This window comes from Temnothorax longispinosus, chromosome 10 (assembly GCF_030848805.1).
Source record: "Temnothorax longispinosus isolate EJ_2023e chromosome 10, Tlon_JGU_v1, whole genome shotgun sequence".
NCBI lineage: Eukaryota > Metazoa > Arthropoda > Insecta > Hymenoptera > Formicidae > Temnothorax > Temnothorax longispinosus.
The window spans coordinates 12,902,572-12,922,184 of NC_092367.1; the positions used below are offsets into that span (position 1 = coordinate 12,902,572).

Below are 19,613 nucleotides of genomic sequence, written 5' to 3' on the forward strand. Positions count from 1 at the left end.
TTATATAAGGTAAAAACTCTCTTCTTTGGAATAGTCGAATAGCCAAAACAGTCGATAATGTCAGTATTCTTCAATTACCACCGGGCCCCCGGGCAGTCACGAAAATTTACCCAGGGTACCGTTGTCGGTCTTTAATAGTATCTCGTCGGTGTCCTGATTGATAAGTCTATCGACCTAATTTCGAAATACACGCGCGATATCGAAACTGGCGATACCTGCGCCGCCAGCGTCGAAAAAGTGAAAGTGACATTTTTCTAATAATCATAATAATATTGAGACGTCGGCGTTAGGAGGAGAAGAAGAAGAAGAAGTATCTTAAAATAAAATTTTTCACATTTTGACTTTGCGTCGCAATATCTCCGCTCGTAGGGCACGTAGCGGAATATTATGAGAGAAACCCCCCCCCTCCCCCTAATTGGACCCCAAGCTATCGATCAAGCCTACTTAGAACTTGATCCGTTATCGAGATTTCAACATCTCGGGTACTCGCAACCCGTCGCGTCGTGTAAAAGAGTCACGGTCGGTCTCGCTCCGCGTGTACTTGGCACGAGACACTACCGTGTCTCTTGATATAGATTATAAATAAATATTACAAATTTATAACGGCAAAACTTGCAATTTTGACAGTTTTTCTTTTTATTTGCAGAAATAAATAATAATAATCTACCAACGCTGCAACAAATGAGGCAGCAAATTTAACAACAGTAAAATCTGATTGAGGAGCTGCAAAGACAATTGCGAGAGCGAGACTAACTGCTGAACCACCTGCAGTAGCAGGCGCAGCAGCAGCAGGAGGCCGAGCAGGTACTGCTGGAGCAGCCGCTGGCGCAGTAGCAGCAGGAACCTAACGAGCAGCCGCTGGCGCAGCAGCAGCAGGGACCAATTAGTACGTAATTTTTTAATAAAAAATACGATTGTTTTTATGTATTGTGACGTTGCGGCCCGCCGCTTCGTGGCAGCGCCCCGCCGCCGTCACAAGGCGCGGAAATTCGCGCCCAGGAACGAGCCAGAGAGACGACGACGAGATCTCCAGAGGCCAAAAATTTATATCATTTCCGCGTTTTGACTATTGTTTTATTTTTATGTAATCGTAATACGCGCGGCGTCTCACCCCACCACGACGAATCTTCGAGGGAATACACCTAGCGAAAGGGTCTGGGAGGACCAATAAGGACCGAGGAGGGGTGGCGAGGGCGAAAGCGGAAACCACTGGGATCCCGGGCGGCGAGAGCAACGCGGCAGGCGTGTGGCGCGTGAGGCAGTGATGGACAAGGCCGCCGATAGCGGGGCCCCAAACGCCTGAAAAAAACCCGGCCTCAGCAATCTGCCTCCACGAAATACCGGCCCGCGGGGTGACTGATCACCGCCCCGAGGTCAAACCGGAGGCACATCGGCTAGAACAAAGTCCAGTTCGCTGTCCAGGGACAAATTGAAGAAGTCGCTACGCCGCCGAGGGACCGTTGCGCGCCCCGAAGGATCCACCTTACGACGATCCTGCGTTAAAATATCGCGCGAGCTTGCAAGCTCGTTCCCGATTGGTTGGCGCGCTCCTACGGAAGGGGGTGCCACATCGATTCCGCAAATAACTTTAATTAATTCCATTAATTTAACAAGTCATTTATTAAAGTAATAATGAGTTATTGTTGCTTGCGTATGCGCCATTTCTTCAATTTTTCACATATATACGTACATATGGTATAATATATTTGAAGTTTTATGCATATACAAGGTACGGCATTTGTATTATAATTCTATTGTATTCTTTTATTGTATTCATTTCTACCCCTATTTCATATATAATTCTTTAAGATTTGGTTAATTAGTTCTTGAGAAACAAATGTTTATAATTATAGGGAATCCGTACATAAGAAGCAAAGCGAAAGTTTCTAATTATAGAATACTGAATTATAAGTAATAAATTATTTTAATACGAGAAACAAATAAATTTTAAAGCAATTTTTTTTATTTTGTTAAGTACATATTCTCTATTTTATCGCAAAAATAAGAACGCAAGGCAAACGCAACAAAAAAAGTAAATCGTGAGGATTGACATTAAATGGAGAATATGTAGGGTAGACCGGGGCACGTTGTCACACATTTTGTTCAATATTTTTTGTATTTTTTACATTCAATATTTAAGAGTACTTTGATATGCCAAAATTTCGAGTAAACCCTCAGCTTCAATTGGACAGTATCGAATTTTGTGTGATTGTTACTCTACAGTTGTTACATAACAATAAATAACGACAGGTCGCTTGTGACAACGTGCGGGGCACGTTGTCACATCAAATGTAATTGCATGCAAAATGTTATCGAAACTGTATTCAACGTAAATATCAATATATTATAGTGCTCTGCAATGTAAAAAAGTAAAATCCTTCACAGAAACATTTATTTTATTTCAAAAAAGTACAAAAAGCACGAAATTTTCGTCTTAATCTAAATACAAAAATTCCACTCGAATGCGCAACTTATTGATACTCGACTACTCTTGCAGTTTTCCGTTTGTAAGAGCGCACCATATCCCAATTGCACCTATGACATTAAAATTTTTGAATTAACGTATTATTTTTGTAGTGACAACGTGCCCCGAAGGCATTTTTTTACTTCAAACAGCCTCATGGCCGACACGTTTGAGATATTCATAAGGTTAAGTATTGCACGCGGTAGGTAAAAGTACATACTTTAAGATAATATAAAGGTCTATTCTAAAAAAATATAAGCTTCATGTCCAGTACGTTGAATATTAGACAATAAAATTTTACTTACGGTCGCAAAAAACTTTCAAGTTGATTTTACGTCAACACGGCTGGAGCAATCTCAACACTGTAAACACACCAAAGATGGGCATACACTAACACGTTTTGGGAATGACGGGTGCTGCCCTTGGTTATTTGTTTTTTAAATAAAGCCGATGTGACAACGTGCCCCGTGTGACAACGTGCCCCGGTCTACCCTACTTAACAAAATAAACATTAAGGCATTTTAATTTACAAATGCCGTACCTTGTATATGCATAAAGTTTCAAATATATTATACCATATGTACGCATATATGTTTAAAAAATCGATAATTTCCTCACTAGTCCAGTCATTTTAGGTTTTCTGTGCAAAAAAATTAGAAACTACTTTTTTTTTAATCGCTTTATTTCGTTGTTTTAAATAACATATTAAAAATAGAGAACAATATCGGGTGTGTTAAAAAAGTTATTCAAGGTCAAAGGTCACAAAAATCAGTTTTTTGCGAAAATCTCGTTTTGTATGGCTCGGAGGTCAATTAAGGTGGTTACAAAAAAGAAAGATCATGAAATTCTGTACAAAAATGATTCTATTCATTTTTTACGTACAATGAACCGTTTGCGAAATACAAAGTGACGAATGTGTACGTCGAGCGTTGTATCTATTTCCGCACCACCTTTGAGGTAAGATACCTACAAGGCGCGTTTTTTTTTACATGGTGTCTTCAGTAGGCCTAATTCATGTCAAATGTAAAAAAATTACGTTTCATCATCTTCGTTATCTTTATCATTTAAAAAAATTAATTATTAATTTTTATTTTTTTATTTTTTCTATTTTTTTTTATTTAATTTTTATCTTCATCATTTAAAAAAATTACGTTTCATCATCTTCTTCATGAATATCATATATTTCTATTTCATCAATAGATTCTTCTAGTTCTACATCTTCGTTATCTTTATCATCTTCACTCGTGTTTGTTAATAAAAGATCAGTTGGATCAATCTCATCATACTCAGTGGAATAATTATCGGACTTATTAGCAGCAGAAGCTTCAGGCATTAAGACATGATTGTCTATGACAGTTGCCGCATATAATGGAGCAAGATAATCCGATTTTCCTGCATCCGCAGTTTGCACCGCATCCTTTTGTACAATTGCAAAAAATAGTATTAAGAATACTGTCCGGCGCAGGTGGTAACAACGTTGTAACGGGCTCTAAAATATTGTTATTTAAGATCCAGCCCCACTGTTGTGGATTTATATCTTTGTAACAGGATTTTCTGCGCCCAACGTCTCGCAGTCTAAATTCTCGCGTTAAATAAGGCAATTTAGCGCTAGGTCTAATATTACTACCGAACAGGCTGTGCCGGTAACTACACATCGTCCGACGCGGCCAATGAACGTCGGCCTCGCCTGTGGCGACCCCCCTTGCTCTCCCGGACCGCAAGGGGTTGCCGGCGAAAAGCCGGACCGGACACTCTTGATCTAAACGTCGCGTGAATAAGTCGAACATTGTAATAGTATTGGATGTCGGCGAAAGAACTTGTAAAGCGAAATATTCATATTGTACCAACGATGTCTGCGAAGTAATTAGTAAATATATATTGATCTCGATAACGTTATTCTTATTCTGTACTGCTGAGTTTCTGTTCCATATACGAAGTCGGTATATTTTCGAGGAATAATCACGTTTAAAGGAACAAGCAGAAAGAGTCAACTGACCTAATTTGTTCATTTGGGAACGTAAGTAAGTGAATTTTATAGTTTTTAGTCGTTTAAATAAAATAATGGGTCCTTCCGACTTCCCACCCCTGAGTTCCATTCAATTATAATATTATTTAACGTTACTAATTTTCGTAAAATTAGTTGGCGCCCATCTTTGACTACAACCACGTAAAATGTTAATACTGTAACGAAAATTAAAGTTTCTGAGCCCTAACAGTCATGGACCCGACCGCGTTAGGTGTTGGCTCTATTCATGTAAATTATTAAATTAAGTTATTGGGAAGAATAGGTCCTGTCTCATCTTTTCCCAGCCATGTTTGGACCTGGTAATATACACGGTACAGGTGTTGTTGAACTGCTGCAGTTGTAGGTGGAAGCAATTGTAATTTTACAGCAGTATTGAATGTATCACATCCGGTTATTGCATGTAGCAATAAAATATGTTGCTTACAATGAGGATTTGTCAAAGCTTGAAGAATTATAAAATTGTTTTATAAAAAATAATTGTTGCTATGAATGACTATGCCCTATGAGAAGAACCAAAAGATCAATATCCTCGCCTACTACGACAGTGGTGTTAACGATTGATTCTTCCATTGCTGTTTCAATAATTAACATCATTTGAGCGTTAACGCCAAGAAAAATACCAAAAATAACACCGAAACATTTGGGTATCCGAAATTACGCTATTACTTTTTGGTGTTTTTTTTTGTGTTATTTAGGGTGTTTTTTTCGTAAGGGCAATATCTCAAAAATTGCGGAAATTGGGGCAATTATATAGATTTTTTAAGATAAAAATTGGTAACCCGCCCTTCATTATTTCATACATAACTTTTTAAAATTTAGTTAATCAGTTTTTGAGTTATAGAAATTTTGGTAAATTTGGCTGTTTTTTTAAACAGAAATCGGTAATCCCTTTATTATTAGCAATTTTTATTAATTTTATTATATTGTTCAGTTTTTTTTACCCCTATTTCATATAAAATTCGTTAAGATTTGGTTGATTAGTTCTGGAGTTATAATAATTTCGGCAAATTTGGCACATACACACACACATACACACATACACATATACATACATACGGACATTTTTTTTAATGCGATATTTTGACATTTTAGAACATAAGGAACACATTGGCATAAAAAATTAAAGAAACAATTTTTTCTTTTTGGTCTTTTTTACCCCTATTTCATATATAATTAATTAACATTTGGTTGATTAAATCTAGTTTTATATGCGATCAAAGGTCCATATACAAAGTTTATGAAAACAAAGCGGAAGCAAAAAAAAAAGGAAAGCCTTCTTTTGTTTAAAAATGCCATTTGAACATAACAAAATACTTACTACTGAACAAAGCTCTCTTGTCACAAAACTGTATTTTCACAAATTTTCCTGCATTTTGGACAATTTTAAATTATATATTCGAGTTCAGCAGACTCAGAAACATAAAGATGAACAGATTTCATACGTTCCTCTTACAGACAAATTTTGGTCCTCAATGGGCACCGTTCTGCGAGCTCGGACTATTCGATGCAATTTACGAAGAACGAATATGACGCAACGTCTCGAGAGTTAGTTCGCGAATTTCGCTGTTCCGCGAATCCAATCGATTGCATTCGCATTCGCAATAAAACACGTAGTTGCGGCAAACGCGGCGATGTGTTACATTTTGCTCGATATGTATGTTACATCGATCTCTCAAATTGCCAGCAAATAGCCGGCACAAACAAATCGTCACTGGCGTATAATAAATATTTTTTTTTCGCAAATTAAAAAACTGTTAGAGTTATATGTAATCAACATAAATTAAGAGTTTTTTTTCTTTTAGTTACATACATTGGCGCGATATGGCGCTATCATTTACTTCACTCTAGTGAGCTTTTAGTTTTGGCAAAATTGTTCTAAGTTTCCTTTCTATAATAACGTATGTTATAGCTTTTGCTCTCGCGAGTCGTGACTTATGTACTAAAGTCCAAATAAAGAGTTGTATTACAAGTATTTTCACTCTTGTTAGTTCTTTATTCAGTATACGCTAGTAATCGATAGAGCTATCAGGTTATGGGCCCAGTTATTTACTGAATAAGAACGTGTTTCGTGGATTTCATTTAAAAACCGTATAAGTGGTAAAAAGGATAAAGGATCCCTTACGAAAAAAACACTCAAGATTTTGGTGTTTACACTCAACTTTTGGTGTTTACACTCCATTTTCGGTGTCAACGCCTAAATTTTCAGTGTTAACACCGACATTTGAATGTCGACACCCAAAGTTTCGGTGTCGACACTCAACTTTTGGTGTTGACACCCAAAATTTGGATGTCGACGCCAAAAGTTGGGTATCGACACCGAAACTTTGGGTGTCGACACCAAAATTCGAGTGTCGATACCAAAACACTGAACTTTTGGTTCAGTGATGGATTTGATTTCATTAAAGTAAGAATACACCCGTGTGGAAAATTGTTAAGGCAACCTTAATAAACTTCGGGGCCTTTAAGGGCTTAAACGTGGGTTCCCTAATAAGGATTTCCACATTATTGCCAGGCTAGGTCCCAGTAGGGCGATATCAATTTTGGGTAGCTCAATTAATGTGTGGCCTGAATAAGGAAACTTAATAAGGGCCTTGATGGGACTTGATCAAGGTAGCGATTATTAAAATAGAGATTTATTTATTTTAAAACCTAGTCGGGATTTCGATAGAAAAGAAACATCAGGGCGTAAATAAATTAAAAACTCTTCAAGGTTATTTCGATCAACGTAAAACAATTTAAATTCTCCATACATTAAAAAAATTTTTTAAAACATTTAAAAATATAACATTATTATTTTATTACTCTTTTTAAACTGAATTTGTTTCTTAAGATGATTTTTGAAAAATTATATATTTGCGCTGGTTATACATATGTAGACTATATAAAACACTCACATTAAATTAAGAAGTAGTCTACCACGTAAGACAGTTGGCTCACGATCTAGAGGTCCCGAGTTCGAATCCCACCAAGGTAAGTGTTTTTTTCAAATACGAGAAAATATTTATAATCATAGACTGCATCTTAAGAGACAAATTTAGTTAAAAAATAGTAATAAAATTTCGAAATAAATAATTTTTTTGTCGGGTGAATATTCGTTTTAAAGTATTATTATAATTCCTGTGGCATTAAGAGGACTGCAATCTTAAGTCTAGTGTCTCATGGTTAGAGGATATTCCTCTAGATTTTAAAATATCTTCTTGAGACCGTATTTCAGAGGAAAATCCTCTAAAATCAAGCGGGAGCCACTAAACGACAGAATATTTTTTTTGGGGTGTTCATAAGGCAATTATCAAGGCCCTGATTATTTAGCCTCTAAGGGCCCTCAGTGAAAAAGCGTGACCGGCCTTAAACGGTTCTTATTGGGCTTCCACATTAGGGCCCAAACAAAGTTAGGGAAAATTAACAGGGGCCTTATCAAAGCCCTAACGCAATTTCCACACGGGCATGTCCTGATCGGAACCTGATGCTTATGATCCCCAAGTTTTGGGTGTCGACACCAAAGTTTCGGTATCGACACTCGAATTTTGATGTCGACACCCAATGTTTCGGTGTCGACACTAAACTTTTGGTGTCGACACCCAAATTCGAGTGTCGATAACGAAACTTTCGGTCCGGCGGCAAGATCTGACCGCCGAAAAGACCGAAACAAGACAAGAGCGAGCCGCCGCCCGCCGTACCGATCGCGTGCGCACAATGTTCACACTTTTTTACGCTGATTGACGGGCGTTGTCCTATCGAATGGTTGACTGACTACTTTTTTTATGTTTGATATCGTATAAAGTACCTATAAGAATTTTTTTAGACTTTTTAAATGAGTTGCAGATTATTATTTTTTCATACATGCTTCGAGCCTGATTGACCACCCCCGTCCTAACACACAGCTGACTGACTAAGATAATTCTTCTTTATATGCAATGTGTAACCTGCAGAAAAACTTTCAGTCTTTGTCAATTCATTTTATGCACTCGTTAATCGCGACATGTTTGACAGCTCACCTGTGACACCTGTCTCAATGATTGCTTGACTGACCAGAGCATATTCATGTACACCAGTACTGTAATCGACTATCAAAAAACTAGCTTTTATCATTTCAGAGACTTTTTTGGCTTCGAGTTCTTGGACTATAAGAGACCGAACTGATATACCCTGCGGAAGACACCCTTATACTAAAAAAACCTACCACCCGACCACTTTAAATATTCTGGCTACGCTGAAAACGATTTGTCCTATTTCTCCTTAGGCACAGAGCAACATCTAAGTGCCATACACAAAATACATAAGAGACCTATCCGATACACGATAAATGTTAAATAAATATTGTTTAAAATTATTATTGCAAATAATTAATTAATTTAAAATAAATATTAAATTAATGTCAAATAAGTGTTAAATAAATGTTTTTTAAAATTATTATTGCAAATAAATAATTTGTTAGGAATAGCCTTCTCTAAGACTTGATTTCGTTGTATCTGTTTGATTTAACGAACACAGCAAGACTCAGAAGGAGTGACTCAGAAAATCTTTTATAAATAGCTATGTTCAAATTCGTTTTATTTGTATTAAAATCATTCAAGAAAGATAGATAATATAATTCCATTTTTATAATTCAATACAGTACAGAGAAAATGATAGTTTATTAGGAAATTTAATTACTTTATTTTAGTTATTTAATTATAAAGACTCGAATATAAAGGCTTGATCACGGAAAATAACTCATAGATATACAGGTTGTTAATTTCTTAAGAATAAAAGATTGTGTTTATGAGTGTTTCGAATAGACCGTGATCTTCAAACATTAGGAAGTTTCAAAGATCTGGTCTCAGTTCTCATAGGGAGAGGAACGGCGTTCGCAATCGAAGCCGGGCTTATTACACGACGATTATCAGTTGTAAGCCGAGTAATCGCCAAGGAAGAACTTCTGGCCTGTTTTTATAACTGATCCTTTGGCTAGAATTCTAACCAGAGCCAAAAGAATGAATTGAGAAACACCAGTTAAAACGAATAAATACCCAGCCAGAAGTATTCCTGAATATTCTTACCGGTTTTTTGAAAAGATTAACGCGGCGTCTGTTCCGGAGTGGTAGATGGAAAATCTGGTGGTGTCCGAGATTATCCGAAAACGTCGTCCCGTCACTACTGTCGTCGAGCTCCGCCGAGAACGTCGTCCCGTCGCTACTGTCGTCGAGCTCCGGCGTTTCCTGACTTGTCGAATGCTTGCCGAGTATCTCGCAGGGAATACACGATCCCGAGCTCGTACGTCGTCTCCGTTGTCTGGATTCTCAGGATGTGAACGTATGACGAAGAGACTTTTCGTGTCCGATAGTAATAAGTGTTACGTTATGCAGTTTGTCAAAATTAATGTTGTAGCAACAGCCGGAAAACTTGTTTTTTAAAGTGTGAAACTCGAACGTTGTTATTTCCATGCCAACGAGCCGGTCACTCGAATTCTTCACGTAATGCTCGCTCGACCTCCCTTCACTCCTTCTCGACATCTCGCATCTCGTGATATTTTTAACATAATTAATATAACATAAATATTAAATTAATATGGAATAAATGTTAAGTACAAGTTTTTTCAAATTATTATTGCAAATAAATAATTAATTTAAAATTTGTATTAAATTAGTGTCGAATAAGTGTTAATAAATGTTGTAAAATAAATGTTAAATAAATGTTTCTTTAAATCATTATTGCAAATAAATTATTAATGTCAAACAAATATTAAATAAACGTTAAATAAATATTTTCTCTAAATTATTATTTTAAATAAATAATTAATGTAAAATAGATATTTAATAAACATTAAATAAATATTATTTTTACAATAAATTGTACAATGTATAATTAATGAAAAATGAATATTAAAAAAACATTTAAAAAACATTGTCTGCTAATTAGGATGTGCATCACGATTTCGAAATTATTTATGCAGATATTGTTATGTAGATATTTATGCAAATTTATCTGTTTTTACGTCATCATTTTTAGTCAAGTATAAGCTATAGCCTATATAAGAACACGAAGACAAAGTCTGTGACTATTCAATAAATAATCGCGTTCAATCGAATATAGCATGTTCAGTGAAATCGATAGTGAGTGCATGAATTCCAATAGAAATAGTCAATTGCATATTGTTGACGTCGTGGATAAAGAAGCACTATAAAATGTGGTTCTTTAATAAAATGTGTATGAGCAAAGCACATCTTGACGGCAAAACTGTTGTGATAACAGGAGCAAGTAGTGGTATCGGCAAGGAGACTGCCAGAGATTTATATAAGCAAGAGGTGATTTTACTGAAATGATAATATAAATTATTTTAAATTTTAAACTAAGTAGATATTATATAGTATTAATGAAATATAAATTTTTGTTATTCGTTAAGAGATGACAGTGCCAAATGTCATTGTTATACAATCATACTGTTATCTAACAATGCTTCATGAAAACACTATATTCATTTCTTTACTAGAATATTAAGTTTCTTTCAATTATTTTTGCTTCACTTATAAATCTATCAAATTTTTTACGACTTTACAATTAAAAAGTATACTCTTAAACACATTTGTATAAATAACGTATGTATTTAGGCGCTAGAGTAATTCTTGCTTGTAGAAATATGGAAAAGACAAATAAAGCAGTTGAAGATATAAAGAGCAACCCATCTTCATGGTAAATATATAAACTTAGATATATTATAAGAAAGCAATTAAATTAATTGTATTATTTATTTTAATTTTTTCGTTTTGTGTCTTTAATATAAACCTATATTTATCTTAATTAATTTTTTTCGTGATGGAGAAAATGACGATGTGGTCTGTAAATCAATGGTTACTTTTAAGATAAGAAAGGATGAATATAAAAATAATGTGGGTGAGCTTGCGATTTATTTTCTAGATCTACGTAGTTTTAAAAGCGTGAAAGATTATGCTAAGAATTTGCTGACAAACGAAGCAGCTATTTACATACTCATAAATAATGCCGGTATGGCTGCTGCGTCTCCGTACGAGAAGACAGAGGATGGAATTGAGACGACATTACAAGTCAACCATCTTGGCCATTTTCTTTTGACACTTTTGTTACTACCAAAAATGCAATCGTCTTCTCCCAGTTGCAGAAGAGTCAATGTCTCATCACTTGCATATATTTGTATGTAAAGTGATTATGGTGACTTTAGAAATAAACTAAAATGTCTTTTGTACACACCCGGCTTTTGTTTGAAGTGCAACTATAACAAAATCATTCTATTATAGTTGCTGACATAGATTTCGATGACATTAATCTGGAGAGATCTTATGCACTATTTAAAAGTTATGCACGAAGCAAACTAGCAAACATTCTGTTCACTAAGGAGCTCGCTGATCGATTGAGAAGTATATCATCATGCTAAAAAGACGTTATCAATTAGAATAGGTTACATTTATTCAATAGTGGCTTATTAATATTTAACAATTATTAATCAATTGTTTACGGTTTGTTAATAAAGAAAAATCCACACAAGATAGACTTTAGCTGCAAAAATATAGTTGTAAATAGTTATGCAGAGTATAAAAAGTTAAGCAAGTTTTGATTTTTAGAGGCAAATATTCACGGAATAAATGTGTACTGTGTACATTCTGGTATTATACCGACTGAAGTATTATGGGATGTCAATAATGCAGTATTACCAAATTTTTGTTTTACTTTGGAACGATTGTTTTTGAAGTGAAACTTCTTTAGGCACGGTAGTGAATTCGATTCGCGACACGAAAAAGTGTAACGGAAGTAAAACTTCTTTGGTACAGTAGTAAGTTCGATTGTGCGACACAAATAGTGTAACAAAAATTTGACCAATAGGCGTACGGCGTTGGCGAGATGGTTCTTCTTCTGGCACGGTAGTAAGTTCGATTATGCGACACGGAAAGTGTAACGAAAATTCGACCAATAGGCGTACAAAATGAAACTTCTTTGGTACGGTAGTAAGTTTGATTGTGCGACACGGAAAGTGTAACGAAAATTCGACCAATAGGCGTACGAAATGAAACTTCTTTGGTACGGTAGTAAGTTCGATTGTGCGACACGGAAAATGTAACGAAAATTCGACCAATAGGCATACGAAATGAAACTTCTTTGGTACGGTAGTAAGTTCGATTGTGCGACACGGAAAATGTGACGAAAATTCGACCAATAGGCGTACGGCGTTGGCGAGACGGTTCTTTTTCTGGCACGGTAGTAAGTTCGATTATGCGACACGAAAAGTGTAACGAAAATTCGATCAATAGGCGTACGAAATTAAACTTCTTTGGTACGGTAGTAAGTTCGATTGTGCGACACGGAAAGTGTAACGAAAATTCGACCAATAGGCGTACGAAATGAAACTTCTTTGGTACGGTAGTAAGTTCGATTGTGCGACACGAAAAGTGTAACGAAAATTTGACCAATAGGCGTACGGCGTTGGCGAGATGGTTCTTCTTCTGGCACGGTAGTAAGTTCGATTATGCGACACGGAAAGTGTAACGAAAATTCGACCAATGGGCGTACGAAATAAAACTTCTTTGGTACGGTAGTAAGTTCGATTGTGCGACACGGAAAGGTAACGAAAATTCGACCAATAGACGTACGAAATGAAACTTCTTTGGTACGGTAGTAAGTTCAATTGTGCGACACGGAAAATGTAACGAAAATTCGACCAATAGGCGTACGAAATGAAACTTCTTTGGTACGGTAGTAAGTTCGATTTTGCGACACGGAAAGTGTAACGAAAATTCGACCAATAGGCGTACGAAATGAAACTTCTTTGATACGGTAGTAAGTTCGATTGTGCGACACGGAAAATGTAACGAAAATTCGACCAATAGGCGTACGGCGTTGGCGAGACGGTTCTTCTTCTGGCACGGTAGTAAGTTCGATTATGCGACACGAAAAGTGCAACGAAAATTTTCGACCAATTGGCGTACGAAATGAAACTTCTTTAATTGGTACGGTAGTAAGTTCGATTGTGCGACACGAAAAAACGTCACAAAATAGTGTCACGAAAATTCGACCAACAGGCGTACAAAGTGAAACTCCTTTTGGATCGGTAAGTAAATTCGATTTTGCGACTCGAAAACGCGTCACGAAAATTCGATCAGGCGTACGGCACTGGCAAGACGGATATAGTGAGAACTGCGTATAACACTATATTTTCGAGTTGCGGGCGGCTTGGAGTGACTAATTCCGTTGCATTGTTTTTGTATTAATTTCAGAAAAGTTATGGTAAAGCCTTGCCTTCAGAAGTTTCACTTCTAACGCGCGTGGTGACCACACGCATGATTTTTTAAAAATGTTGAACAAGGAGCGCAAACTACAATATATTGTTCTGTGGACGAAAAGGCGGCTATTGTGAGAGCGGTCTTTATTACTTGTAAAAATATACTACGTACTATACAAACTTACTTTTATACAGAATATTACATAATAACATAATTCAGCATTGTTTTTTATATATATATATATATATAGAGACTGCAGCGTTGCTACTACATATCGGAAGGCAAATAATCGTCAGTACACCGAAAAATTGTAGAATGTATTCTGTCGACTTTTGCATCTGGAACTAGAAGAAGATTTTACCAAATTTTTGGAAACCGTTTTACGTTAAATGCTTTAAAAAGATTTCTTTAGTCTTAAGAGAATATCATGAGAATTTTTACTAAATAATATTTTATGTTTTTATTTTTAACAAATAAAGTGTTAATAAAACAATTGCAAATAAAAAATATAAATTTATATTAAATACAAAAATTTTATTATTTAATTCATATGCCTTAAACTCAAAAATCGAAAACTATGAAAAATGTCCAGATAATTCCTAATAATGAACAGATCGTTTTCTTTCCAAGAAGTGAAACATTCTCGTTCTTTTATTATTTCTTATTAAGATATATAAAGTTGTTTTATTGTACAGTATTTATCATTTGTCATTGCATTAATTATTTGACATTGCTATGATAAGGATCAATAAATTCAATAAATTGTATGACTTTTAATTTTGACGCTTGAATTTTGACGTTTGAAAGTGTCGTTAATGTTTTGCAAAAGGATGAAAGAATTATGTAAAATACAGCATATCAAGTTGTTTACATGAATTACATCATATTATATTATTATGATCCAGAATGCCTTAAATCTCCGCTGGGAAAACTGCGGTTGACAGCGCGCTTGGACTTGACTTTATCGAAGCTCGAGGGAAAGCAAAAGAGACTTATGTGAACTGTTACGTCCTGTGGACTTCGCGATTTCATTCTTTCATAAAAGCCTTTTGTAAGATGTTTTTCCTACAGAATTATTTTTGGGATGACGAAAACCGAATAATATTTGTCGATCGGCGGGCAGGTTACTGATAATAATGAATCACCATTCTTTCCCGCAGCGAAATCAAACAATAAGTATATTAATTGTGAAACCTGTGCCACCGGTCAACGGCCGGTCAGTAGCCGGTCAGACCGTCATTTCCGGGGAAAATTCGTGAAAAACACTTGAGGGCAGACAATAACAGATAAGAACAAGACGATAGAAATTCCGAAATCTAGCGTTTCGATCCACGAGAAATTGTGAAACCCGCGCCGCCAAAAATTCGTAGAAAACACTTGACGGTAGACAATAACAGATAAAGACGAGACAATAGAATTTTCGGAATTAAGCGTCTCGATCGTTTCCATGAGAAAAACATGTTTTTCAGATGATGACTAATGTTTAAAGTACAAGCTCGCGCAGGAGCTTGGGCTCTAGATTTATAGAATAGGAAACGACACTACACTTATATTTTCGGCGGTAAAGAGATTGTGTATTTCAAAGTTTAATTCGTCGTTCAATTTCTGATTATTTTATAATAAACATATATACGCCGTATAAGAAAGTTCTGTACAAAAGATTAAGCTGTATAAAATACAAAGAAGTAAAATGATTAATTAATAATAAATAATCCTTTCTTATATAAATTTCAATATTGTAATCTTTTGTTAGATATTATTGGTAGAAAACAAAAGTCTTGTCTGCTTATCTCTCGACATGAGGAAGCAATCAAATGCATTCCAGACTTAAATCTTCTTTAAGAAAGGACCATTCATGTTAAATATATGATACATAACGCAGAATACATATAAATGATAATAATACAAAGAAGAATAATAATTGAAGTACTGTGTCAAGTCGTAATAGTTATGAAATAATCCTTATATATTTCTCTCTTTCTCTCTCTCGACAAGTAATAAAGAACATACATACATCCGACACAAACAAAAGAATGATTATGCTTTTACAGTCTATTGTACTTAGTTTTACATGTCAAATATAACATACTTTCTATATCAATTGACACAGTAACTTCGGCAGTAAATCGAGTTATGTAATAAGTAATAAAGCGATTAATAATCAACTCAGTAAAATGAATATCGAATACAATTAAGTAATAAGTAATCTTTCGTATATAATACGTTTTCTCGTAAATAATACGTTTTCTCGTAAACGGTAATTAATGGCCAATAGTCACTAGATCGAATCACAATATACGCAAATATAAGATCGAATACACGGGAATATTTGTATCACGTTTCACTCTCTTTTTGGTCTATAATGCAAGTGGAAATTACTGAACATCGAGAATAATTGATTTTACTCGCGGGTTGCAACCACTCGAAAAGAAAGTAATTATACTGAGCTCAATTAGATATCTAATTCTGGAAGAATTATACAAGTGGCTACTTAGCCTTTCTGCGAGGACAGAGTTCGTCGCCTCGTGTTTTTTTTATCGAACTCTGGAATCAAAGATCGTACTAATTTAGACCGGTCTGGTTGGTCTTTCTCTGAAGTTAGACGATAATCTAACCGCTACTTGTGGCTGATCAGTGGTTTCCAGAGAACGATATGTTACCTTAAAGGCGGGCACCTTCCTTGTCTCTAGATAATTCTGGTCTCCTTGATTACGCTCTTGAAAGTATTCTCTCGTAGCCAAGATGGCCGTTTCGTCCTTTGATAACGTGGCCACGACGTAATGGCGAAGTTCGTCCTTCCTGCATTAGGCTCGTCTCGAGGCACGTTCGATAACTTCGAATCAGGGATGTAAAGCTTCCTTCGATGATAATGAGATCTCTCAGCTTTCGGTCTCAGACTCAAAAGTCTGGCGGATTACAATCGCGTCTTAACTTATCGAAGATTTGAACACGATAGAATTATACTGAACGCGACTGCACGCTTCGCTAGCCGGAAGACGAATGCTCGCTCGGCGGGCTGCACGCCCGTCCCGACACGCTCACGCCTGCGTGGTATTGTTTCTCCGTGCCGTATTCCGGCGCTGGGGCGCAACGCGGTCGACGCAGCGCGCGGGAAAACACATAACATTAAAGATAAACTAGGGAACTGTAACACCGCCGCCATCTATGAGCACTCGACCGTATCGCCACTTATACATAAACAATGCTCACAGATGTCGATATATACACAATCTCTTCACGCTTTACTATCTTTTAAACAACTAACAAGAGTCGGAAAAATAAGTTCCCCAACAAAAAAATTGAATTAAGTTATACTCCTTATTAATAACCCATCCCTAAAATCATATATAAACCGCGACGGCGGGACACCCATTTATTCTGAAACTCTAAACAGTAGAGTCCGCGCCTACGAGATTCTTAGCACAATTATTTCTAGTCTCAACCCCGTTGTCAACTTTAATCACCGTCAGCTTTAATAGTAAGTTCCGAATCTATCACTCGATCCTTTTCCTTTCTACATATATATATGCGTATATAAAATAACAGGCATACATATATATATATATATATATATATATATATATATATTGTGACGTGGCAGTTTCGCTGCACCGTTGCAGCGCCCCGCCGCCGCGCCGCCGTCACAAGGCGCAGGTTTCGCGACCTTTTATGCCCGAGGACGGTTCAATGAATCGCTGCGAGATCTCCAGAGGGCCTATTCTAATCGCGTTGCGTCATGCTAATCCCTTCTTTTTATTTTTGTATCATTTGCGCGGCGCCTCACCGAGCCGAAAACCGGGGTTCCTGAGACGATGCTGAGAATCAAGGAAAAACGGAGTCGACGACAAGGACAGAGGCGAGAAATCAGACGACGGCAAGCCAATTTCGATGATGCTCGCGGGCCGCCGAGCGCAGGGGAGCGCGAGAGGATACGCGCGCGGCGCGTGACATAGCAACGGGCGGATCCGTATACAGGCAGGGCCCCGGGACGCCGGGGCAAAAATCTACTCACCTGCCCTCCTTACGCTACTGACCGGATTCCGGGATGGATGGCCACCATCCCCGGACCGAAGAGGAGAAACACGGAGGCAATCACGTCCCGTGTCCCGTCCGCTGCCGGGAAGAATCCCGGAAAATCACCGCGCAAACGAAGGGCCGTCGAGCGCCCTGCGAAAAGCCGTGACTAACGGCCCTGTGCGAGAAGACACCGCGAGCCTGCGAGCTCATCCCCTATTGGTCCGCGCGATAGCGTCGCGGGGCTGCGTACGCCCGGGGTGGGGTGCGCTATCGATTCCACCATTGAGTGAAATTTCGAGAGTATTCTTGAGCCGTTCTCGATCGCCGACGCACGTAACTTCGCCTTTGGCCTTGTCTAATTGAGTCGCATTGGAAGCGTGTACGATTCCTGGCGGTGATCCGTTCGGCCCTTGGGACGACGACGAGGACCCTCAGGAGGGAATCGACCTACGGTGAGGTTGCCTTGGTAATCTTTTATGTAAAGCCACGACACTGCTCCCTGGGTCGCGCTCTCGCTCGGGATGATTTGCGGTAATTAACGTATTCGCCGACAAGGCGTACTTAGCGATCAATAACGAAAGCGAGGGGCACCGGAATGGTCTCGTGGCCTTGGGATCGCGACCGAAATCTACGACTCCTGGAGATCGCGGTAAAAGCGCCGATGACGATGTTCGATATCGCGAGTACGCCATGTCTCACGCCCTTCGCGTTCACGTCCGCGAGCCGCGATGTGCGTAGTAATTCACCCGGCCGAATATTAATCGCGTGATAGTATTAATTGCGTCAGACGGTTGTTCGCGCTGGTAATTACGTCGCTCGCGATTCGCGTTCGGACACTTAGATTATCTACGCGGTATCGGTGGTGCCGAGACATTATTCCCGTGATTGCGTCCTGATGTTACCGGCTTTGCCGTATTGTTCGCGCCTGAGTCTTGCTTTCGAGCACTTACGTAGGATAATAACTGCGTGAGAATATCGTCCGCGTCGACATATCATTTGCGTGAGAATATTGTTCGCGCCGATTGACTCCTGGACGTTGGGACGTTATTTGCGTTATAAATGACGGTACAATACGGGTCACCCCGACTGATTAGTTAAGTCCCGATATTATTCGCGTTATATTAAGAAGATTATTCGCCTTAGATTAAGAATATTATTCCCACTAGATTAAGATTATTATTCGCGGTAGACTAAGATTCTTCCTTGCGTTAGATTAAGATTATTAGCGACAAAATCTCTGCACGGCCTTGGGCCCTTGCGTTCACGCGCTTCGAGCGGGACGCGCTATCATGTCGTGCCAGCTCACGCAATATTATTTCAGTCATTGATTTGCCTATTTTTCTGTTGTAATTATATTCTGCTTAAATTTTACTAGATCTTTTCTTTGTTAATAACTATTTAAATGATTTTGTTATGAATAAACTTATATTAATTGTAAAATGAATGACCAGTCATTTCTTAGAATAAGACCTCGTCCTCAGCATCCTCGCTCTTTCAAAAATCGCACAAGGTCCGATCCCCGGTAAAAGGGATAATATCCTTGACCGAAAACAGGACCACGAGTGCACGAAACTCACAGTAGGCGTAATAGCGTCCCTTCTGGACGTTGACCCATGACTGGAGTTTCCCGAAACGTGCATTTGTCTCGAGGCACGCGTCTATTCCAGCGTGCACCCGAGATACGATAATAAGATCTCGTTACGTCTTCTTACCTCCCCTCCTCTAGATAGCCTTTTCCTTGCTATCCTTCTAAAATATTTTACAAATTCCGGAGCTTAACGTAACAGAACTTAGCACCCGACTTTCATAAAAAAGTTTTTTGTATGTGCATTCGATTACGCTCGGTTTGTACCCGATTATACCACAGGTTATTTCGTTT

The 19,613-nt window shown here is 37.7% G+C and overlaps 2 protein-coding genes and 1 long non-coding RNA gene across 3 annotated transcripts in view; 2 read left to right on the plus strand and 1 right to left on the minus strand.

Annotated features, from left to right (window-relative positions):
- Positions 1-5,089, plus strand: part of LOC139820993 (cytochrome P450 4C1-like) — an 85,835-nt gene extending 80,746 nt beyond the window's left edge. Inside the window, exon 13 of the mRNA XM_071791655.1 lies at positions 647-5,089. Within this exon, the coding sequence (XP_071647756.1) occupies positions 647-699 (53 nt within the window). The 3' untranslated portion in view covers positions 700-5,089. The remainder of the gene's footprint in view (positions 1-646) is intronic.
- LOC139820997 (uncharacterized) overlaps positions 1-19,613 on the minus strand; it is a 213,200-nt gene that overhangs the window by 63,569 nt on the left and 130,018 nt on the right. The window lies entirely within an intron of this gene.
- On the plus strand, positions 10,239-19,104 carry LOC139820802 (retinol dehydrogenase 14-like). Its single transcript, XM_071791333.1, has 3 exons — positions 10,239-11,636; positions 11,741-11,860; positions 12,065-19,104. Exons 1-3 carry the CDS (start codon positions 11,315-11,317, stop codon positions 12,193-12,195), a joined length of 573 nt encoding a protein of 190 aa, XP_071647434.1. The 5' UTR covers positions 10,239-11,314; the 3' UTR covers positions 12,196-19,104.

What these genes read in the sequence shown, in the direction of transcription:
- LOC139820802 (XM_071791333.1), top strand. Translation starts at nt 11,315, where the DNA reads ATGGTTACTTTTAAGATAAGAAAGGATGAATATAAAAATAATGTGGGT. An exon ending in CTCATCACTTGCATATATTT is followed by an intron (nt 11,637 to 11,740) that starts GTATGTAAAGTG and finishes ATTCTATTATAG; the next exon opens with TTGCTGACATAGATTTCGAT. An exon ending in GCTCGCTGATCGATTGAGAA is followed by an intron (nt 11,861 to 12,064) that starts GTATATCATCAT and finishes TTTGATTTTTAG; the next exon opens with AGGCAAATATTCACGGAATA.